The sequence below is a fragment of the Mesoplodon densirostris genome, chromosome 18 (assembly GCF_025265405.1).
Source record: "Mesoplodon densirostris isolate mMesDen1 chromosome 18, mMesDen1 primary haplotype, whole genome shotgun sequence".
Lineage (NCBI taxonomy): Eukaryota > Metazoa > Chordata > Mammalia > Artiodactyla > Ziphiidae > Mesoplodon > Mesoplodon densirostris.
Window position 1 is genome coordinate 14,886,522 of NC_082678.1, and position 25,037 is coordinate 14,911,558.

Here is a 25,037-nt window from a genome sequence, read left to right on the forward strand (position 1 = left end):
CTGCAAAAGCAGAAAACCAACACTCTCTCCTAAAAGTGCAGCTCTCTTCCACAGAAGTGACACTCACGACCCCCAACCACAGGAGAGACGCAGAACACACAACAAGCTTCCATGGAGTTCTTCCAAACTTTCTGGACCCTGTTTCCATGGAATTCACCTGATAAAGAAGTTAGAATCCAGCTTGTCCAGGACAGCCTCACATGCTCCAGCCTCCTCAGTCCGATTCAAATCTTAAGGTGTAATTTTACCTGATAAACTGAAAACAAGGACTGTGTTTACGCTGCCTACTGACAAAGCTGAGGAGTGAACACATACAAACCGCCTGGAGAGAGCCGGCAGTCAGGAAGGGGCGGCCACAGAAAACAAGAATTTCACACGGGACACACAGAACCCCAATCCTCTCACCCAGGGAACCCCCCTGTGAGCCCTGCTGCACAGTTCTGATTTAGTAGGCGTCTTCATGTGCTGGCAGTGCTGAGGAATGGTTGAGAGGTGGTGGCGGAGGCTGCTGTCCCCTGGGAACCGAGGTTTTCTAGTATAACGGGAAAACAGGGCCAAATGGCTGAAGGGAGTGTTTCCCAGTAAACACACCTGTTTACTCTCACACACAGCAGCTGGGCCCTCATCTGTCCTTGTCTAGGATATAGGATGGCCTCGTGGCACACCCAGAAAGTTAAATTTATGTAAAAATTAAGTGATTCTGGGCTTCCCTGGTGGCGCAGTGGTTGAGAGTCCGCCTGCCGATGCAGGGGACACGGGTTCGTGCCCCGGTCCAGGAAGATCCCATATGCTGCGGAGTGGCTAGGCCTGTGAGCCATGGCCGCTGAGCCTGTGCGTCCGGAGCCTGTGCTCCGCAACGGGAGAGGCCACAACAGTGAGAGGCCCGCGTACCGCAAAAAAAAAAAAAAAAAAAAAAAAAAATTAAGTGATTCTTTTAAACTAAAGAGCCAAACACCACTTAAATTACAATCTTCCACCGTATTTATTCTTATTATATTTTCTTGCTGCCTGATGTGCCCTTTCTGTATTAAGAAGCTATGTCCTTGACCCCCAATCTTTCCTCTACATCCAAAAGTTCACTCTGGGGGTCAATTCATGCCTGTGTGCACAAGGATGGAGGAAATACAGGCGAACCGAGGCCACCCCTGCCCCAGTGAATGAGGAGGGCAGGCGCTGCAGCACCAAATTCCATACCACTTAACCATTCAAGTGACAACTTCAAAAGAGCTGACCCTATTTAAAAACATAAGCCCATGATACGCTGAGAGCAGCAGTGCTCGTGAGCTACACAGCGACCTGCGTGGATCATTTTAGAATCAGTCAGTCCCTATTACAGGGGACTGAAGCTGATGTCACTGCAGAACTCTGAAGTCCCGGCACGTCTGGTGGCCCCAAGCCAAGCCCTGATTCTTCTCCAGATACAAGTGAGAGAAGAAATCGGCTGGAAGGAATTTTAAGCAGGATGGGAGACCAAGATGAGCTGTGCAGTGTCACGCTCCTTCCGCGATCAAAAGATACAAACAAACCCCTCCAGCGAGTTACAGACACTTTACTGGAATAACGCAGGCATTCATTTCTCTTCTTTCCTATGTATCCAGTAGACTTCTCCCTGCAAGGAGACTCCTGAGAGCCGGAGGCTGGCTTAGAAATTCAGTCAGCAGTGAATTCAGTGTTGTGCACGCCTGGTCAGTTCAGATTCTGTCACCAGGCTCCCATCGCGCGTGAGGCCGTACTCCAACCCCGGAGAGAACGGGCGCTTCTCAGCTGCAGCTCACCTCCCGCCTGACAATAGCACGGCAAAACCCATGCTTAAAAACAGCCACAAGGGGTTTCCCTGGTGGCGCAGTGGTTGAGAGTCTGCCTGCCGATGCAGGGGACACGGGTTCGTGCCCCGGTCTGGGAAGATCCCACGTGCCACGGAGTGGCTAGGCCCGTGAGCCATGGCCGCTGAGCCTGCTCGTCCGGAGCCTGTGCTCTGCGACGGGAGGGGCCACAACAGTGAGAGGCCCGTGCACCGCAAAACAAACAAACAAACAAACAAAACAGCCACAAGGAGTCTCTGTAATAAGCCCCAGGTGTTTTAAACGTGGGAAGTTCTTCCCGTTAAAAAAATTCGCATTCTCTGACTCCGTTTCCAGGTTGAACTCCTAAATGACTCCTGGGAAGAAGAACGCGACATGGAAAAGAGGCAACAGGTTTGGTGTTTTAGGGCAGAAGCTGTGAGCCGAGCCATGACTCCTCCATCTGCTGGTCCACCCGGCAGCATCTCCAGGGATTCCAGGAAGATTAAGATAGGGACAATGTCATTTATGAAGTACCTTCTGTGTCCAGACAGCTTCTTCATTTGCTAATATTATTCCTACTTCAGGGGAGAGAGCTGAGTTTCAGAAGGTTCTGAAACTACCCAGCCAGTTACGTGGCCAAGTGTGAGAGCGCACCTCTGCAGCCATGTGCCACAACATTCCCACGGGGGCTAAGGCCACCGGACCCAAACTCAAAAATGACGTACCACTGTGCTCCTCTAGACAATTCAATGCATCGTCTCAAATGCAAGCAGTGAAAGCAGGAAGAAAAGAGGGAACAAGTAGTAAGATGAAAGCCTATAAAGAGAGACTCCCCCAGCTGTGCGGGGGAGGCCACAGGTGGAGTGGGAGCCAGCAGGCAGGGTGAGTGGTCCAGCCATTGGCTCAGGAGAGAACTGACAGAAGTGCCTGCACATCCCTGTCTAACAGGTAAAATAGAGGCAACAGAGAAGTAGCTTAAACACCAAACAAATGAGAAGTGTGCACATCTCAGGTCCAGTTTTGGTCCAACCTGTGCTCATTAACAAAGGCCAACAGCCTTGCAGGAATACTATAGCCAAGTCTCTCCTTCCTGCCTGGACCATGGCTGGCATGCCAGCCGCCCAAGTCTAGTCTCGGGCTTCAGTCTATGCAGTTGTCTTCCTCAGAATTTAAATCTTCCTGCTTTTTAGGTCTCATATTTGAGGTTGGACTGACTTTGTACCCCCCACCCCCATCCTCTCCTGTCCCTTCTAACACCTAAGCTCTCCCTACATGCTTTTCTGCACTCATGTCTCCCCTTATACTCAAGGAAAAGAAAACACCCAAATACGTTTCTGAACATTAATAGCACCGACATGATTTTAATTCTTGTAAGACATTTGTCAATTAAGTACCCCGATAAGTACCAGATATTCCAGCTGCTTTATGAACCATGAGTCTGTGCCCATTAACTTAGAGGCAGGTGGACATGATGATAACATTGCTGGTCTGAGGACTGTGCGGGGAACAAGCAGAGGCACCAGGCCAAAGCAAGTTTCCTCTGCAGACCAGAGCCTGGCAACACCAGGTCAGGTGCAGGGAAGGAAGCCCAGACATTCTATTGGCTTCTCCATACTCTCACGGTATTGAATCCACCAGAAAAACAGTTCCCAGGGGGCGGGGGTGAGGAGGAGCTCTGCTGAGAAACCGAGCCAATTCCTGGTATTCTGGCAGCAAATGAGTGAATTCAGGTTGATCTTCCAATTATCTTTTAAATGTAAATTGTGTTCTCCTTACAATGTCTGATACACAATCTGTCCTTGGACTCCCAAGCCAGGCAGGAAGCTTGGAAATCACACCACGAGGGTGTTCACTGAGTCGTGCTCGCTGACTTTACCTACTTGTACTCCTGGGCTCTGGTTTAGGTGTCACGTCAGTGACCTTGGGACGGTACCCTCCATTGAGATTCTTCTAAACCTGCCCTCATGGCTTCAAGAAGCAGATGAACCCCTCTGCTAGGAAGGGGGCAGCCTCAGCCCGCCTCAGTTGCTTCCTCTCTAAAAGATACCTACCTTCCAGTCTACAAATGTTTGCCTATTAAAAACAAGAACACTAAAAAAGCAACTAACTTAAAGCCAACAACCTCTTTCCTTAAGTCTTCCATTTTCCCCTCAAAAGAGCAACTGGTCCTCTGCCCCTTTACCACTCACTTCCTTAACACAGTTTATGCCTATGTTGCCTCCCCTTTCTCAGGGTAGCCCCGTGCCTTCTGGCTGCCACTTCAGTGGCTCTAGAACTGCCCGAGGTGACTGAGGACTTCCTAACTGTCAACTTCAAGGCCTCTCCCAATCCTCAACCCTGAAGGGTCCTCAGAGGGATGTGGGGGTCTGGCTGCCTTCTCCGCTCTGCCCCTCCGATAACTCCCTCTGGCCAACTTCCTTCCTACATTAGGACTCGCAGAACCTGGTGCTGTGTTCTTGGCCCTCCTTTCGGCTTACATTCTCTATGAGTAACCTCAACTGCATCCAAACCATGGTGATGGACCCCAGTGAAACAACTCCCCTGGGATGAGCTTTCCTCTCATCTCATGCACCTGTTCAAGCCTCACGTGCCGTGCTCAAAACAAAGTGACAACAACCACAGACCCTCCACCAGACAGCAAAGAACCCGCCCGCCCCACCCAACAGAGTCCAGCTCCCGCCTCTTCCTTCCCTCCAGGCCCTCAGATCTCCTCCACCTGGAAAGCCACCTCTCCATTCCAGTCCCATTTGTTTACCTCGGGTCTTCCTTTTTGTTTTTTTGTTTTTTTTTAGTAGGAGGGGGTTATCAGAAGGCCCTGAAACGCCTTTATGAGTCACATCCACAAATCCTGCTGCCCTCCACTGAGGCGGTGGGTGGGGCTGGGGAGAGGCCAGCTGGGAGCACCCAGGTGTCCTGAGCTCACCCAAGCCCACCAGAGGGCCACTGCTATGGCCGCCTCCAGGTCTCGCCCACCCGGGGAAGCTGCCCTGTCGGGTGTGGGTCTACGTCTCCGTGTGCCCATTTCGAGCAGCACCCGAGTCACTCTATTACTAATCCACGTACACGTCTCCTGAATCAGCCGTCACACTCCTGGAGGGGAGAGATCAACCCGTCTCACTGGCTCTGGAGACGGGACCCCAGACCCAGCACCATATCCCTGGAACAAGGTCCTACGGAACAGCCCACCTTCAAGCTGCACATCCACGGCTCCACCCTCTTCCCACTTCATGGTCACCTGCCTCCCCTCTGTCCTCAGGGCCCCTGCCACACCGGACGCTCTGCCATCACCCAGACATGGCCCGGCGGTGACTGCTCAGGCGCCTCTTCCTCCTCTCTTGAGCCAGACTTTACTTGTCACAGGAGGTCAGGACCAATGACCCCCCCAGCAAGATGCTGGCTGCCTCCACGGCGAGCAGAGGAATCTCCTCATCCTCTTCTCCATCCCCAAGAGCAGCATTGATAAAAAAGTGTCTCTTTAGCAGACTTTGTCTCACAGATCTTTATAATTTTAGTACTTATAATAAGGCTGACTGAACAGAACAGAACACATATTCAAAAGAAGTTATTTCACAAGTCCATTCCATCTCAGGATAAGCAAACAAGCTGTTCTGATGACCATGGTGACAACAGTTAACACTAGAACAAGGTTTAACGCCCAGTCTCAGTGCCTTAACATGGCCTCTGCATCCAGTTTAAACGCTCAGAATAAAGTGTGTAAAATAAACAAGTAAAAAAAAACAAAGAAGGGCTTTCCTGGTGGCGCAGTGGTTGAGAGTCCGCCTGCCGATGCAGGGGATGCGGGTTTGTGCCCCGGTCCGGGAAGATCCCACATGCCGCGGAGCGGCTGGGCCCGTGAGCCATGGCCGCTGAGCCTGTGCGTCCGGAGCCTGTGCTCCGCAATGGGAGAGGCCATAACAGTGAGAGGCCCACGTACCAAAAACAAAAACAAACAAACAAACAAAAACAAAGAAGAGGCTGACATCTCGTGGCTTAATTTACACTATTTTAGATGCTGATGGGGTCACTATTCTACCATCTGCATGGGTTTTACCTGGTCACACTGTTCTGGTATTCAAAACGTGATGTTATTTAAGAGGAACCATCAATTCCATCTCAGCAAAAGTAAAAAGAGAATGAAATTGGTTCATGCAATACACCGCCTAGTTCAGCACCAATCAAAGGATTGCTTTTTTATGTCCATAAGGGTCATGAAAGTGTGCTGTCAAGTATGCAGCTGTATACATTAACAGTCTCTGAAGGCACACAAATCAGATAAGAAGTCAAAGTACCGTTAAAATGCCCAGAAGTTTAAGGAGAAGATACAAATAAGCAAATAAATAGTTAACAGGTAATTGTTTTATAAAAAGTGATATAATCAGTTGCTCTGCACTTATGATTTCAAACAGGGATTAAAACTAATTTGGAACATAGTGATGATGGTATCAAAACAGCGGAGGACAAACGACTTTGCTTCCATTGGCCGACGATCATGAGGAGGACCGGGAGGGAGGGAGGCTGGCCGGCGGGGGCAGAACACAATTTTATAAGCATCATTTCACCCGAAGTTGACTTCCTGTAACTATATTAATAACTCGGTGGCTGTAAGAGTCCCACTGTGAGCTGAACTGCATATAATCTTTATTCTCTTCTGAACACTCCTGTTATGTTAAAAGAATATTCTGTTCACGCTTGCTCCCCTAGAGTCTTCCACACACATTACATACTGATTCGTTCAAACTCTCACCAAAGACTCTTGGACTCACCGAACTGCCTAGTGAGATCCGTTTGAGATAATACATTCCACGTACTCTTGTTAGGTAAACACTGGAGGAGAAGGGAGAATATGAGCCAACAGCAAATTACTAGAAGATAAATACACCCAAACATGAACAATAATAAAAAGGTAACCTGCCCTTTAAAAAAAATTCACTTAATACTTTTTCTCAGGGAAATAAGATGGTTTTCAAAAGGCCCTATGTGCCTAAAATTTGGTCAAATTGGTCAATATTTAGACAGTAACTCTGTAAACATTATAATATTTCTTAGCTTTTTACCATTATTGATTACATTGAGCCTTGGGACAACACTGACACCTGATATTTAAAAGAAATAAAAGGAGACATGATTTCAAAATCCTGGTATCTTGCAAAGGGTGGTCTGTCTAGTCCGTTTCATATATGTGACTTTCTAAGATGTTAGGTGTCCAGAAGGCTCTTCACAGTCCCGAGTTAGTGGAACACATCATCATCGTGGGTGAGCCTTCTCTTTTGTTTTGCCGTTTTCTTTCCTACATCCCCAGCCTGTCTCAATACCCCATAGGCACTCACATCTATTTAATGTATGCCCTTCCGTATTTCAAGTATATGTGCAAACTTGTTTATACTATATTCTTTGTGTTTAGTTTACAAAAAAGGATTATTTTTTTACCCAATATTATGCATTTTAAAACATTTAAATCAACTTTAATGAGGTACAATTTGCATACAACAAAATGCACCCATTTCAGATTATAATTTGAAGTATTTGACAAATGTGTTATGTCTCTGCAACCAACCACCACAGTTCCCACACAGGACATTTCCACCCCCCAGAAGCGCTGTCCATCTCATCCCTGTATCTGGCTCCAGCAAGCCCAGATCTGCTTTCTCTTGTTGTAGTTCACTCTAAGAACTTCACAAAATGATAAACTATGTACTATTTTGTGTTTATCTTCTTTCAAGCAGTGACTCATTCATGTTATATCGATAGCTTGTTCCTTTTTATTGGTAAGCAGTAACAGACTAAGTGTATGTCCCCAAATTTGGTCCATTCACCCATGGATGAACATCTCTCTGGATTGTTTCCAGGTTTTGGACACCATGAACACAGCTATGACCATTCATTGCACATTTTAGTGTGGACACATGTTTTCATTCCTCCTGGGTAAATACATAGGAGAATAAGTGAGTTGTATGCTATGTGTATATTTAAAGTTATTAAAAATGGCTAAACTGTTTTCTAAAGTGGCTGTACTATTTTCATCCCCATAGCAATGTATGAGTGTTCCAGTTACTCCACATTCTGGCCAACACACGAGCACCTTTCGTGGGTCTGTCGGTTCTTCCTCTCTTTTTGTCAAGCGTCTATTCCAATCATTTGGCCATTTATTTAAAATTTGGGTTGTCTTCTTATGATTGAGTTTTTACAGTTCTTTATATATTCTAGGTACAGTTCTTTATATATTCTCAGATACATGTATTGTAAATCTTTTCAACTAGTTTGTGGCTTGTCTTTTTATTTTCTTAACAGTATCTATCAAAGAACAAATGTTTTTATTTTGATGAACCTCAATATATCAATTTTTAATGATTTGTGCTATTTATGTTACATGTAAGAAATCATGAACATTTTCTCCTACGTTTTCATCTATAAGTTTTATAGTTTTGTCTTTTATATATAGAAGATCAGAAATTAATTTTTCTGCTTAGTGTAAAATAAGGGCTGGGGTGTTGATTTTATTTTTTTCCCAAATGGATAGCCAGTTGTTCCAGCACCATTTGTTGAAAAGACAGTCCCTTCTCCACTGAATTATCTGGTACCTCTGTCCAAAATCAATTGATCATATATGTGGGGGTCTAATTCTGCTCCATACTCCATACTCTGTTCCATTAATCTACATGGCTATCCTTATACTAATACCACAGTCTTGATTACTGTAGCTTTACATTAAATCTTTTTTTTCCCCAAAATTTTAATAGCCACTTCAAGTTCCCGTTTCATGAATTGTTTGTTCACACACATTTCTTTCTTTCTTTTTTTTTAACATCTTTATTGGAGTATAATTGCTTTACATTGTTGTGTTAGTTGCTGCTGTATAACAAAGTGAATCAGTTATATGTATACATTAAATCTTGAAATGAACCACATGCCTGTTTTTCAAAATTGTTTTGGCTAGACTCTTTGCATTTCTATATAAACTGTAAAATCAACATCAATTTCCAAAAAAAAAAAAGGTGTCATTTTGACTGGGATATTGCACTGCATCTATAGATCAACCTGGGTAGATTAAAAGTTTTAAAATATTGAGTATTCTACTCCATAAGCACAGTATAATTCTCCATTTATTTAGGCCTTTCTCTCTGCAATGTTTCATAGTTTTTGTGCACAGATCTTGCATATATTTTGTTACATTCACTCCCAAGTATTCCAGAATTTTGATGCCATAGCTAATAGTATATATTTTTAAAAATTTTCAATTTCCAACTATTAGTTTTTACTTTATAGAAATGTAAAGGGGGTATTTGGGGGTATTGATCTTATATCTTAGAACCTTGCTAAAATGCATTAGTTCCAGTGACTTTTTCGTAGACTTCTCATGATTTTCTATGTAGATAATCATGTTGTCTGTGAAGAGATTTTTACTTCTTTGCCAGTCTGCATGTCATTTTATTCTTTTCTAGCTTATTGCACTGACTATGACTTCCAGTACAATGTTGAAAGGAATGGTGAGAATGAACATCTTTGCCTTGTTTCCAGTCTTCTGGGGAAAGTGTCTTTCACCATTTCAACTACAATGTTAGCTGTAAGTTTTTCTTAGATGCCTTTTATGAGCTTGAGAATGTTCTCTTCTATTTACAGTTTGCTGAATCAGTTTGTCAAAAAACCGTGCTGAATTTTGTCATATTCTTTTTATGCATCTATTAAAATAATCATATAAGTTTTCCCCTTTATTCTGCTAATGCAATGAATTACACTGATTGATTTTCACATTAAGCCTTGCATTCCTAAGATAAGCCTTACTTGATCATAATACTTTATCGTCTCTCTATATGGTTGGGCTTCATTTGCTAACATTTTGTTAAGAATTTTTATACCTGTTGGAACTTCCCTGGTGGTCCAGTGGTTAACACTCTGTGCTTCCACTGCAGGCGGAGCAGGTTTGACCCCTGGTCGGGGAGCTAACATCCTGCATATTGTGCGGCACAGCCCAAATTTTTTTAAAAATTGTTTTAAACAAATAAAATAAAGAAAAACAAATAATTTTTATACTGGTGTTCATGAGAGATCTTGACCTGTAGCTTCCCCCACCCCCTTGCAGAGTCTTTGTCTGACTTTGACTTTTAAGATAAAGTTAGCCTATTAGAATGGGATGGGAAATGTTCCCCCTTCCTCTATTTTCTGAAAGAGTTTGTGTAAGTGTTGGCATTATTTCTTTCTTAAATGTTTGCTAGAATTCATTAGCAAAGATATCTGGGCTTGGAGTTTTCTTTGTGAGGCTTTTAACTAGGGAATTCAGCTTCTTTATGAAATATAAACTATCCATATTTTCTTTTTCTTTTTGTGTCAGGTTTAGTATTCTGTCTTTCACGAAATTCATCCAGTTCACCTAAGACATAGAATTTATTGGCACCAAGTCCTTCATACTTAAAAGGATTCCCTTACTATCCTTTTAATGTCTGTTGGATCTGTGGTGATGCTCCCTCATTTCTGAAATAGTCGATTTATATCTTCTTTCTGTTTTTCTTGACCATTCTAGCTAGAGTTTAAAAATTTTATTGAACTTTTCAAAAACTATCATCTATTTTCATGGGTTTTGTATATTTCTCTGGTGCATTTTCTATTTCATTTATTTTTGCTGTTTTCTTATTCCTCTCTTCTACATACTTAGGGTTTGATGTGCTTCTCTTTTTCTGGTCTTACAGAGAAAGCTTAGACCATAAATTTTAGACTTTCCTAATTAAAATCTATAAACACCATTACAATTTTGAGATTATTTTTGGTACGTGTAACCGAGTTCAGTAACTTTACCTCTTGCAAACATGATATTTTACCCATGATCCCTAGTGATAAACCCTGAGTCAGTTATTTCACAAACAGTGCCATGAGAAAGGTTATAGCACACACCTTGACGTGGGCTTTTCTAAGCATTCCTATGTACACTAAGAAAGAAAAAGTGCTGCCAACTAAACAGGCACATTATTTATCAAAAGATGGTACTGGATCTCAGATATGTTCAGATGTGAAAATGTACATCCTAGAATCAATGAAATATGAAAGATGATCCATAATGCACAGAGATAATTACAAATACTGTATCTTGTCTTACTGATGACCAGGACTTCTAATACTGAAGTAGTGCCAGAGAGAACTCTTGCTTTATTCCCAATGTCAAAGGGAGGACATCTCAAGTTTCTCCACTAAGCATATTGCTGAAAAGCCCTGTACAGCCTTTACCAAGTTAAGTAAATGCCCGTGACTCCACTTAAATATGCTGGATTAAACATGCACATGGATCTCAACTCCCTCCAAAGAGGAAGAAAAAGAGTAAGACACGGACAAAGAGTACCAGGGAGAAAATACAGCAAATGGGAGAAGCCAATCATCACACAGACAGTCTCAAGTGTCAGCGCTGGGGTCAGGACAGGGTTTGAATCCTGGCTCTACCAGTCACGACCATGCAGCCTCAATCCCCTCCTCCTGAAAGCAGGGCTGAAGGCAGGCCATGCTACACAGGCTTCCTGCAGGGGCTGAATGGGTTAATTCATGTAATGGCACAGCATAATGCTCAACAAGATTGAGCTACTTTTATTACCATAATTTAAAATTTCAACCAATTAAGAGTTGGGCAAGTTGTGGTGACTAAGCAGAGAGAGAATGGAAGCCTTAAACCTCAAAGGGAAAAAGCCAAAAAGAAGTAAGCACCCTCATAATGCAGAATCTCAGAAAGAATGAAAACTGAGGTACCGGACTCACTTGAAGGAGGAGCTGAGGATGAGAGTGCTGGTCCAGAATTTATATAAAGAGTGGTAGAGCCCTAGGGCTGCTCCTCCTTGCTGGGAGAATTCTGGAGAAACTACCCAGAGGTGCTCTGGATGTGGAGACACTATGAACAGCTCAGGGCTGCCTTCATCTTCAGGACTGCCTTTCTTCATATTCCTTTTTGCTTACTGCATTTTCCCCCAGGCTCCTTAAGGTGAACATTTGATTTTTCTTTTATTTTTTAATCTTTGTTTTCTGCTTTAGCTACATCCCACAGACATGAAAAGCTGTGCTCTCACTGTTACTCAGCTTTGAGTATTTCATAATTTTTTAAAAGTATTTCCTCTTTAAGGACTTCATTTTTTAAGAGTAAGATTTTTAGTTTTCAGACATTTTAAAAGCTACCCTTTCGTTACTGAGCTCCAGCTCTATTGTATGGTGGTCTGAGAATAGAGTTTATATGGTATCAATTCTTTGGGATTATTAAAGCTTCCTTTGGAACCTGGTACACAGTTTTTTTTGTTTGTTTGCTGTGAATGGTCCACCTATGCTCAAAAGTAATGTGTATTCTGTGCTTGTTTGGTACATGGTCCTATATGCCTACATTAGACCTAGCTAATTAGTCCTGCTATTAAAATCTAAACTATTTTTCTTACTTTTTATGTAAAAGTTTTTTGGTCTCAGTACCTATGTTCCTGGTGTATCCGTTTCTACCCACAGTCCTTTTGGTTCCCATCTTACATATTTCAAGGCCATATTGTTTGATGCATAGAGAGCCATGATCAGTGTATCTTCTTGATCGTTTGCTCTTCTTACCACAACAAAAGTTTTCTTTATCCTTTCAATATTTTTTAATCTCAGATTTTTCTTTGATGCATATTAAAATTGTCACTCCAGCCTTCTTTTGGTTTCCATATTTCTCCTCTTTCATCCTTTGATTTTCAACCTTTCAAATATTTTGTTTTAAACATGTATCCTGTGATACATGCTATATCATGATGATTTTTATCCAACATGAGAATCACTGTCCTTTGAGAGGTGAATTCAACTCACTAACAATTAGATAATCACTTACATTTCAAAACTTATTTCAGCCATCTTATTTCACATTTTCTATTTACCATGCTTTTCTTGCTTCTTTTTCTACCTTCTTTTGGAGAGAAGAAATCCTCTCTCCTCCTGTGAACATAATATATTCTATTTTCATTCTTTTGGTGGGTATCTCTAACATAGTGAGGCCTAAACCTAGACTTATTTTTCATGATCAATATCTCAGATATTCAAACTTTAATTCTATCTTTCTGGTCTCTCATTCTTTCCATCTCTACCTCTTTGGTGGGAATTAATCAACCCAGCCTTCCAGCTCTCTAATTTGCCCTTTGGTTATACCCATAATGCTGCCTTTCAATCCACCTCGTAAATTCTTTACTTCGTCAATTGGACTTTTTTTTTTTTGCAGTATGTAGGCCTCTCACTGCTGTGGCCTCTCCCGTTGCGGAGCACAGGCTCCGGACGCGCAGGCTCAGTGGCCATGGCTCACGGGCCCAGCTGCTCCACAGCACGTGGGATCTTCCTGGACTGGGGCACGAACCCGTGTCCCCTGCATCAGCAGGCGGACTCTCAACCACTGCGCCACCAGGGAAGCTCCGTCAATTGTATTTTTCATGATCCATACCTCCAACTAATCTTTCTTATTTCTTCTTCCTATTTCCAATATTCTCTCTTATCACTTTGGGTATGTTTATCCTCACTCTGAATTATTTTTCTGTGGTGTAGTGCTTCTGATTTTTACAGGTGTAGCTTTTTCTACAAAGGAGAGGTGGTACACCTTCTTTCTTTCCTACTTTCCCTCCTTCTTTCCCTCCTCCCTCCCTCCCTCCCTTCCTTCCTTCCTTCCTTCCAAGCTCCAGATACAGCAAGGCAAGCTGCACTGTCCAGGGCAATGATGGAAAGAGTAATGTGCACACCAGAGGGTCCACCCTCGGCCTTCCCTCAGCTGCACCTTCTGGTCCTCACCTGTTCCACTCCCCACCCCAACAGTCTCAACCATCCCCAAGGGCTCCACACCATTTCTGACTTGCTGAGTGGACTCACTGTAGGACCCATCAATCTTACTCCCCTATGGCAGCCCGAGGACTGGGCTCAGGGGAGGGAGTCAGCAGCCTGTGCCATTCTGTCTGGTTCAGTTCATTTCTTAGCAGCATAAATCAGGTTTCCGCATGTCAACTTTTTTTTAAAGGAGCTCTATTACAATACATTATGATATTCATCTCAATTGCGTGTATGTCAGAGACAGGAACACTGAGAGTACATCGTCTAGTTTGGGGAGAAAAAATAGTTTCCTCAGAGTGAGCACATGACAAATTACATAACCTGAAAGACTGGAAATTACCTGAAACTGTCCTGGGGTTTACGGAGCAGGACCAGATAACAGTTATGGCCACATTGTGAGGGCCTCCAGATAAGAAAACCGTTTAAATAAATCCCAAATTAAGTTTACTACCACCAAGGTTTATGACGCAAAGTGTGACATTACTACAAAGTAAACTGGTAAGACAATTTCATTCACTAATGTGTCTAGATCGCCTGCCTTCAAACATAAGATACTTCATTTTAATTCAGTTTTTACAAGAAACTGAAAAAGATCACAAAACAGAAAGCACTGATTAAATGCGTAGGCAGAAAGTTTGCTCTCTAGCAGAGAAGTTGTATTTTAGAAAACTGTACAGAGAATAAATGGTTAACCCTAGTATCAAACACCAGCAAGAATTTATGTTCCCAAAAGTAATTCTGACTGATTCTTGGTTGAGTCTTCAAGACAAAACACAAAGCAAATGCCAGAAGGGTCACAAAATGCAAAGCAAGCGTCTGCAGTGAGACAAGCAGGACACAGCGCGGGGCCCAGCCGGATGGACAATGCAGGGTCTCACAGTGCAGCTGCAGGGCGGGGTGTCTGTGCAGCTGCCTCTCTCTCTGGGCAAAGATGAAGACAAGGCTTTCTGTGCTGGCAAATTTTCGGTAATACTATGCCATTAACATTTAAACTCCTTGAAATTACTCAATTTAATTGAAAGGAAGGAAACATGTTTCTTGACCTCTATTCAATCCAAAATGATGCCTGCCATTTTCATTAACAGACAATACAACTGCATGACACACAATGCAATGGGCATCAATCTATTTTACAGCAAGTCCCACAGCAAATTAAGTACCACTGAGTTATAATTTCAGTAGCACACAAATATATCCATAATAAATTTAAGATGGTATTCTGCTACTCAATCTACTAAGTAGAAAACAGCCTAAGGAAAAAAACATATTTTGGATTCTTATCCTATATTGATGTATATGGTGAGTAAGGAAATCACTTACAGGAAGAGTAATGTAATTGCTCACTTCAGAATTACTAAAATTATCAGTTTCTGAAAATAAGATTGAGGCAAAAATTAAACAAAAATCAGAGAATTATGTCTTCCAACAACTACTTCATCATCAAATAAGATTTATAAGCATACTCGCCAGCAAATATATGTACACATATTTTGTACATATAACGTAAGGCTGTATTCTGTTTACAAGGTATATAACTTTCTTTAGCAACTGTGCCTTACATGACTGCAGTTTTGTTTAAACCATCCTCTTAGTTATACAGGAACCTTCCCGAGCAAAGGTTTTTCCTAGGTTATTTATTGTTCGGGTTCACTGACCAACAGGTAAGTGCAGCAGTCATTTGAAGGTAAAAGCCTGGCTCCATTCTCGAAAGCAGGGGATGGCAAACTATGGCTCCCAGGCCAAATGTAGCCCATTGCCTGCTTTTGTAAATAAAGTTTTATTGGAATACAGTCATGCTCATTTGTTTACATACTTTCTATGGCTCTTTCATGCTATGACAACAAAGCTGGGATCCTCGGGCTCACAAAGCCTAAACTATTTACTATCTGACCCTTCACAGAAAAAGCCCATGGACCCCTATTCTAGAGCTACTCTGAGCTTACCTGAATAATAAAACCTAAAGCCCTATACTTGGTTGAATAACACAGAACATCAGTACAGTGAAATATTATGCAATCACTACAAATAACATTTACTAAGAGTTTCTAATAGTCAAGGATAAATAAGTTTGTTATGCTAAGGTTTAAGTATATGAAATTGTAAATTTAGTCTAATTACATCAATGCAAACATGTACATACACAGAAAAAAAGACTGACTTTTTAACCAAAAAGTTAACACTAATTGTGGTAATGATGGTAAAATCTTGGACAATTTTTTCCTCCTTTTTACTTTTTAGTAAATTTTCTACAAAGAATGTATATCCCATTTTTCACTGGAAAATATTAAACTGACTTTTAAATTAAAAAAAAAACTTAACCCTAAAAATATAAGTATTAATACTATCTGGCAAACTGTCTCCTTTCTTCATGTATAAAAAGGCTGGTGTCTTTTTTTTTTTTTAACTCAGCTGTTACAAAGAAGTACAGAATTCCCTTGACAATTCTTTCCATGAATATGGTCTACTGCCATTCACAGGCTAAGGACACTCAGTGAAATGTTATGTTCGATCTAATTTCAATCCCTCAGTATGCAGAAAGTGGTTAATTGTAAAAGATCCACCCACCTGGGACTCTGCTTAATCATTCCAGGCAGTGCTTATCTGACGACCATCATCCACAATCGTGATGTACTGACCTCAAAGTCCATTCTCTGGTAACTGCATTAGTTTGATTTTTCACTGTGCTTCCTACTAAATGCTTATTTCTTAAAAATTTAATTATATATTAACTCCAAAAAGGATTTCAGGTAGGTACCAAGACAATGCATCGCATCATGGTGGAGTGAAAGCCTACTGCCTGACCCCTGACCTGAGGGCAGGGACCCACAGCTGCCAGTGAAGGGACGCCACGTCCTTCTGACCCCTGGTGGAGGACGACAGGGCCGGAGACATGGGGGAGAAACAGATAAACTCGCTGCGCTGGCAGCAGAGTGTGGAGTGGCATGGGCAGGAGGCCCCGTCTGTGCTCTTCCTGCTTCTTCCCTCGCCAGTCCACCCCTCCACTCACAGCCCCCTCAGATGCAGCACCGAGCCCAGGGTCCCAGAGGACAGCTGGTGTGCACCGTCAGTTCCGGAGTCTGGGTGCACAGGTGCAGTAAGGGCAGGAAATCCACAGGGAGGGGCAGGAAAATGAGTGGGAATGAGGCCTGTTGCACCGCAGATTCTGGGGTGTCTGTGGGCCCTCCTGCCGAGGGTCTACGGCCATTTCCACCTTCCTGCTTTAGTTTGGATCCTGATCTCACTGCTGTGATAAAGGCCTCATTTGACCAAGGTCTCCCCATCCTTACATGGATTATCTTCTTTAAACACTATTCTTAAGTCATTTCTCCATATAAACACCTTCCCCCACCAGTCCTAGGAGGAGCCAAGGTCCTTGGCCCAACATCAAGGCGGCCCACCCTTTGATGCCGGCCCACACTCCGACCTCACCTCACCCCTCTGGACAATGTCCTCTCTCTACTGACCCACTCTCGCTCCTCAGGGATGGTTTCTTGCGCTGGGGGCCACCTGCCTGTGGTGCTCTCTGCTCCCCTTCAAATCCCACCGTCTGCCCAGACCCCGACTCAACTTTCCTCTCCTCCGAGAAGCCCTCCCTGATCCCCTTGGCCCTTAGGGATGTCTCTGTTCTCTGGAAACACAAATAGCCCTTGGTGCCACAGATCCATTTAGTCCTTGCTCATGCATTGCCCAAAATGTTCAGATTTCTTTGCCTGGCATGAAGTACCCATTTAGATAATGAATTTTCAGGTCACATCTTGTCTCCTCAACGAGACCGTAAAATTTTCAGGACAATATGCTTCTTTGTATCGCCTATAGTGCTTACCCATGGGCTTTAAGTACACAGTTGGTATTTAGTAAATTATTTCTTGGATGATGAATAAAATGAACGACTTCCTGAGTCATCTGAATCAGAGATCTTCCTGAGGTCACATTAAATGGCACCATAAACCTTTTCTAACAGCAATCACAGAGTACAGAGAGTTAAACAGAAAAACTCACTTATAAACTAAAGAACGAAAAGACCTACAGTCAAGGGCAGCGCAGCCACGAAGAAAGGAGTGATGCTCAGAGGCAGTGTGGGTGTGGCTGCTGTGCAGCCTCAGCCTCACCCCGAGGTTGGGTCCCCACTCTCCTCCCTTCCCATCAGCCTTAGCCTCTCAGATCCTTCGAGCTTTCTCCAGTTCTGAAGAATGTGTCCGCATCACCTTCAGGTATTTCCAGCTCTGCCACGTTCCCCTTCTCTCTCCACGAGGGAGCTTCCATCTCCCCCGTGTCTCCTGCTTTTCTTCTGTTTTCTGTCTCTCTCCTCCTGCTACCTTCCCCAGCGCCTAGCCCCTCGCTGTAATCTCCCAACATGTTAAGTCAGACTGCAGCCACCCCTCCCGCTAGGAATCCTGTCCACTGTGTCCTTTGTTTCAAACACCATAGTCCTCTCACCTGTATCTCTATGTGGTTCTTTTCAACATCCCCAGGTCCTAGTCTCACTGTTACCAGCCAGCATCTTCCTCCCTTCACCTCCCGTCACGTGCACTGTGCTTGATGACAACAGTCCTGCCTCGCACGATGACTAGCTCAGCTCTCTCCCTTGGAGTCTGCTTTTGCCACGTGTGCTCTGCTTTGTGGGGTGCAGTGGGGAATGGCCCCGGTCAGGCCCTGTATGAGTTGGCTGAGTCGGGGGGTGAGCTCGGCAGCTGGGGGACACCTCCTCCACTAGCTCCTTAGGGATCAGGCATGTTAGAAGAGGCCTCTCCCTGCGGGGGATCCACATCTGGGATTTGGGAGGGCTGGGGTGGGAGGTGGATGCCCTCACCCAGGTGCCGTGGGTCAACCTGATGCTGCTACAGAGGTGAAGCTGCAAGTTCAAGTTCTCATCCAACCAGCAGCTCAAGGCAACCACAGGACCCCCCGCCCAGGCTGTAGTCACCCGAGGGGCCTCCCGAGGGATTGAGCACTGTGTCGTTGCCCCCAGAGTCCTTGCTTGTCTCCCCACTTTCTCCAGGGCTGTGGGGAAGGAAGCAGGACCCTGTGCCTCTGCACTGTTAGGACACCCCGGCAGGAAACGGAGGAAGGCGCCTCCACAGAGTCCAGTGAACCCACGCGGCTGCACCGTCCCGCCTGTGCCTCACCAAGAGCTACTTACCTTCCTGTATATGGGTTCCAGCAAAATATAAAAGGGAAAAGTAGATATTAAAAGAGAGCAAGACGGTCTAGGGGAGAAAAGTGGATTTGGAGACAAGAAGCACACACATTCCACTGTGAGTCCTGCCAGTGATGGAGGGTCTTAAATGCAGGTCCTACTGTCTTGGAATATTCCACACATTTCCTCAGTCATATTCGCAAGAGCTCTCAACTTCTCAAAAGAGTGGCGGTAGGAAAAAAAAATCATTATTATTATTTTTTTTACTGCTGAGAATAAACTGAAAGATTCTACTTCAACTCAAGCAAAGAATTCTATAACTAATGAAGGCTTTTCTTTTTTCAAAAGAAAGTCCACTTTCCAGCATGACCCACCTTGGTACTATCTGAGGGCACAGCCACAGTTAGCCACGAAATGGAGAGGGTGCTCCTGGAAACCACGCACGCACCTGACCCAGGGGACAGCGCATCCTGAACCCCAAGAGGAAAACCCCAGCATCCACCTGGGGTCCTGAGCTCACGCCTGTAACTTAGTCCAAAAGACCCAGGTAGATGCCTTGGGTCCCTGCAGCAAACTCCAGGGGGGTCGCTGGGAGTCGAGGTGGGCGCCACTTACCAGCGCAGGGCGATTTTGATAGGGGTGGTGAGGCATGATGTGAATAGGTCGGCCGGAAGGTCGGGGATCATGGGCAGCAGCTCGTTGGCCTCACAGGCTGCCAGCTGAATGCAGTTCTTCATGGACGGGGGCAAAGGCATCTGGGCCAGTGGGTGGTTTGGGTTAATAGCAGCGACCTGCAGGGGGACAGGACGGAAGAGAGCAGCTTAACTGTCATGCACAACTGGAGACTGAGCCGTAAGTGTGACATGAAGGAAAGAACCCATCAACCGAGGCTTAAAACTTGGGGGCTCCTGGCCAAGTCCTCCGGAGAGAGGCCCAGCTGCCAGATCCTCTCCTGGAGACGACCACAAGCTCCAGCCTCAAATCACTTGTTACTTAAGGACTCCTGGGTTATAAACGCCAGGGGGCAGGGCTCCATGAAGACCAGGTGCTGGGGTTTCAGGTGATGATGGCATTGAGGAGGGCAGATGGGGCAGGAAGGGATAATTTTAATCACTGATGGCTGCTCGTTTGTTTCCCAACTTGAAAAGAATGTTTATGTGTCTCGGGTTTTGCTCCTTACTAATAATCCCCTACGTCTGCATGATTGTGTCTCTTTCACACTGGCTATTTCATTTGCTTTTTACAACATCCCCCTGAGGTAAGCTTTCTTTCCAATTTTAAAAATCTTCTACAATGAGGAAACAGAGACCGCAAGAAATGACGTGAACTGCCGGTCACCAGGCGAGTCCTAGTCATGAGTACGGGAAGCTGGTCCTGACCTGAGGGCCGTTTTCCACTCCCTCATCCCATCCGGACCCTCCTGAATCTATACCACACACCTGTGACACTAACATGGGTGCTCTGCAGGGTCTTTTCCAAACAGCAGCCTCGGGTGAACTTTGTAAGTTAAATACACACAAAGCTGTGTTCACTCATATATACCTAACATTGATTACGACATGTAAAGTGTTGTTATTATTAATGCTGATAAAACCTTCTCAAATGGAAGGCAGTAAAAGCTGTACTTCTATTAATAACCTCTTCAGATTATTAATAGAAGGAATAGAAAATCCAGAATACAAATCAAATTCTAGTTTACTTAATACTAAATAAAAATAAAAACTGCTATTTCTAGAGGAAGGGGTTTTTTTATTGTGGCAAAATATACGTAATATAAAAGTTACCATCTTACCCATTTTATTTGTATGGTCAGTGGCGACAGGTACACTCACATTGTACAACCATCAGCAGAGTGGGTTTTTTAAAGCACAGAGAAAAGGGAAGGCAGAATCACTTTTAATCCTTTCCTTGGCTCCAGCTCTACAATCTAAAATAGCACCAGTGAGGCAACCTGCTCCACACAGGAAATTAGTTTCCAGGTCTGCTGTGACAACACGCTAGGAAAGATGTCGGGTCTGGGTGCCGTGTGGGTCTGCGGCTTATCAGGCCTGAGTCATGCGGAAAGACGCAGAGGCTGCAGATGTGTCAGAGCCAGGGGAGGCTGCCGGAAGTGGTCTCGACTCGCGTGCTCTGTGGAAGTGCGTCCTCCCCAGCCCAGGAGGGAGGATGACATCGGCAATGGGTCAGGCTCCGGGAGGGGAACAGAGTGCAGTCTTCAACGCTGAAAGGGGCATTGGAGAGGTGGCCTGGGACTGAAGCCAACACACATGCTTCTTGCAAGCCTTACCACAACTGCGCACAGACGTGATGATTACAGGAAACAATTTAGGAAGAAACAGTCATTTATGTAAAACCAAGATTCAATATTCTTAAATGTTGGTGTGGGTTACTAGTTTTAACTTCTCTGTCTATAATCTGCTTCCACAGTAAATTTACTTTCGGAGAAGCGAAGAGCAGGTCCTCTGGCTACAGCCCCCAAATGCTGCAGCCCTTCCATCTTTGCTGTTGCCTGTCACTGAGCTTCTACAGCCTCAGGCTCTCAGAAGTGAAGCAGTGTGTCACACCAAGGCCACCTTTCTCCCAAGTCGGCCTTAGACACAGGCCCCCAGGGGGAGGCGGGGGTGGGGCGGGTTCCCATGCCCTGGCAGCCACGTGGGGTGCTCGGTGGGTTAAGGGCACTTCTGCTGATGTCAGGACGTCTGTGCCCTGTCCTCTGCGGAGGCAGCGCTCCTGTAGCCCCGACACAGCCAGGCGGGGCTGTCAGGTAGCGATCTGCTCAGTGCCTCTGTGTTAGGTCTGCCTCGGGCTGAACCTCATGGTCCACGAGCATTTGGCCCAGAGCCTTGCAAAGTACCCTAGGCAGAGGAGGCACAAGGAGACAGGGAGGCGATGCAGGAACATCTTCATCCCAAGTAAGTCCACTAGAAACTAAATTTCCTAAGTCACAGTCATCATTGATAGAAACCTCTATTTCTTAAACAAGCCCCTTGCTGTATGCTGATGTATAAACTGGCAGAAAGCATTAAATGTGGCTGCAGATAATCTGAAGTGTGGTAACACACAATAATAGTCCCCTCAGACTCATATGGGACCTGTTGTCACCACTGGGCACATGACAGCTCTGCACTGGGGTTAATTAGAATCAGTAACATTAAAAAAAAAATGACATTCAAGACAAACAATTCCACCAACGATTCATTTTTCAAGCTGCTAACCCAGGAATACAAACAAAACAAAACAAAACAAAACCCAACAGATGAGCTATTTCCAATATACTGTTTTGGTTTTGTATTTATCTAAGATATTGACCTTTTAATTGAAATTAGTCTTTGGAAACAGCTTGCATGTAAACCTAACTACTAGTGATTCAGAGGACTTTTCAAAGGCACCCAGGCTGAGAAGAGAACAGGTCCAGCTGGGAGCCACCACTCACCCTGAAGGGCACACCCCAGATGCACTGTTACCCAAAGGGGCTTCTCCTGGAGAACCTAGAGGCTCAAACACCAGGAAAACTTTAATCATTAAAAAGCTCACTAGAGCCTTCTGGAGGATTTGGGAAGGATCCAGAAAAATCTTCAGATGCGATACACAGCAACCAGATCCAAGAAAGACATCTGCTACCTCTTCCACACGTGTGGATAATGTGGCACTCATGCACTCAGAGCTCATGGGAAGGCTGGCCAAGCAGCTCACACAGGCCCAGAACCACTCGCTCCAGAAGCACGGCTGGAGGTGAGTGGGGGTTGTAGGGGGAGCACCTACACCTCTCATTTTCTAAATGAAACTCTGCCATTGTGCTGCTTCTGTTCTTCATATACATATACAAGACATCTTGATAAAGAGATGAAGGCACTGATAATTTCAGAGGAGTCTTTACCAAGCGACTTTCTGAAAATAACATCTACTTGGTAATAATTCCAGTTCTAGCTTAAAGCAATTTTTATTCTCAATTCAATAACACCTACTTACAGTGGACATTTTTGCAAAGTTCAGAGAGAGACTGAGATCTGTAAAGGAATCAGGTATTGCTTACCCAGCTCATTTCAAAGTTGTTCATGGAGCATCTATCATGTGACAGATACTGTACTAAAAATAGCAGATACAAAGTGGCAGTAGTAATTTTTTAATATCTAATTCTATATATATCAGATATTAAATAGTAATTTAAAAAGAAGTGGTACCTATTGCTGGGAACTATGAAATCTAGGCCAAGAGAGCAGGAGTCGTCTTTGTTGGAGGAAGACTTGTAATCATACCGAGAACCTCCCCCCAGTATTTCCCCTAGAGGGCAGCTAAAGAGCATGATTATCCTGAGAGTTTGCCTAAATGGACCGTCCACTATTTTAAAGCCATTTAGTTGTTAGCAATCATTTTCTAAAATGCTCTAGAATCATTCTATAACTCACTAAAGATGCTTAATTAGAAATTATAACCAAATTTCTCCACCATTACTCTTAGATAACTAAAAAAAAGGAGATACTAAAAAATTCTGCAATCCTTTACATCAAGAAGAGAATTTCCATTGGGGGCTACTGTGAATAATGCTGCTGTGAACATCTGTGTACAGCTTTTGTGTGGACACATGTTTTCAAGTCTCCTGGGTATAAACATAGGAGTGGAACTGCTGGGTCATCTGCAGCTCCAAGTTTAACATTTGAGGAAATGCCAGACTGTTTTCCAAGGTGGCTGCGCCATTTTACCTTCCCACTAGCACTGTGTGAGGGTTCAAATTCCTCTACATCCTGGCCAGGACGTGTAATTATCTATCTTTTTTATTCTACCCATCCTAGTGGATGTGAAGTGCACCTCAGTGTAGTTTTGATTTGTTTCCCTAGTGACTGATGATGTCCTTTTCTTACCTTATTTTGCTGGCTAGAACTTCCGGTACTATGTTGAGTAAGAATGGTGAGAATGGACAGCCTTGCCTTGTTCCCGACCTTAGGGGGAAAACGTGGTCTCTTACCATTAAGGATGATGACAGCTGTAGGTTTACAGATGTTCTTTATCAAGCTGAAGAAGCTCCCCTCTAGCCCTCATTTGCTAAGAGTTGGTTTGTTAGGGTTTTTTTAATCATGAAAGGGTGCTGGATTTTGTCAAAAGCTTTGTGTCAACTGATATGATCATATGATTGTTCTTCTTTAGTTTGTTGGTATGATGGATTACATTAATTGATTTTTTTGAATATTAAGCCAGACTTGCATACCTGGAATAAATCTCACTCAGTGGTAGAACATAATTCTTTTTATGGATTGCTAGAACTGATTTGCTATTATTTTGTTGAGGACTTTTGCATCTAAGTTTGTGAGAGATAGAGGTCTGCAGCTTTTTTTCTTTTCTTTTGGCATCAGGGTAATAATGACCTCATAAAATGAATTGGGAAGTGTTTCCTCCCTGTTCTATTTTCTGGAAGAGACTGTAAAACTGGTGTTAATTCTTTAAATATTTGGTAGAATTCTCTAGTGAAACTAGCTGAGTCTGGAGATTTCCTTTCAGGAACTTTTAAATTACAAATTTAATTTCTTGACTACTCACATTATCTATTTCATCTTGGGTGGATTTGGTAGTTTGTGGTTTTAGAGGAATTGGTCCATTTCTTTGAAGTTGTCAAATTTATGAATGTAAAGTTGTTCATGTTATTCCCTTATTATTCTTTCAATGGCTATACAATCCTCAATCTTCTCCTTCTATATCTGTTAGTCTTGCTAGAGATTTATCCATTTTATTGATTATTCCTGAGAATCAGCTTTTTGTTTCATGGATTTTTCTCTTTTTCTGTTTTACATTTCAATGATTTCTGTTCTTATCATCATTTTCTTTCTTCTGATTGCTTTGGGGTTATTTTGCTCTCCTTTTCTAGTTTCTTGAGGTAGTGCTATGGTCTGAATGTTCGTGTTCCCCCAAAATTCACATGTTGAAATCCTAACCCTCAAAGGTGATAGTACTAGAAGGTGGGGCCTTTGGGTGGTGATTAATGCATGAGGGTGAAGCCCTCCTGAATGGGATCAGTGTCCTTACAAAAGCAGCCTGAGAGCTCTCTGACCCCTTCTACCATGTGAGGACACAGCGAGAAGGCCTGGCCATGAACTAGGAAAAGGACCCTCACCTGATCAAGCTGCACTGTGATCTTGGACTGTCCAGTCTCCAGAACTGAGAGAAATAACTTTCTGTTGTTTAGAAGCTACCCAGTCTGTAGTATTTTGTTACAGTAGCCTGAATTGATTAATATAGGGAGGAACTTTTGATACTTTTCCTATTTTCTAGCATAAGGATCTAGTGCTATAAATTTCCCTTTCAATTGCTTTAGCTGCAGCTTTTTTAAAAATTTT

General features: G+C 43.8%; 1 protein-coding gene across 2 annotated transcripts in view; it reads right to left on the reverse strand.

The window, feature by feature from the left end:
* Positions 1–25,037, reverse strand: part of RPTOR (regulatory associated protein of MTOR complex 1) — a 342,733-nt gene that overhangs the window by 133,121 nt on the left and 184,575 nt on the right. For both annotated transcript variants that reach the window (XM_060081126.1, XM_060081127.1), the window contains exon 6: positions 19,327–19,502. In XM_060081126.1, the coding sequence (XP_059937109.1) occupies positions 19,327–19,502 (176 nt within the window). The remainder of the gene's footprint in view (positions 1–19,326; positions 19,503–25,037) is intronic.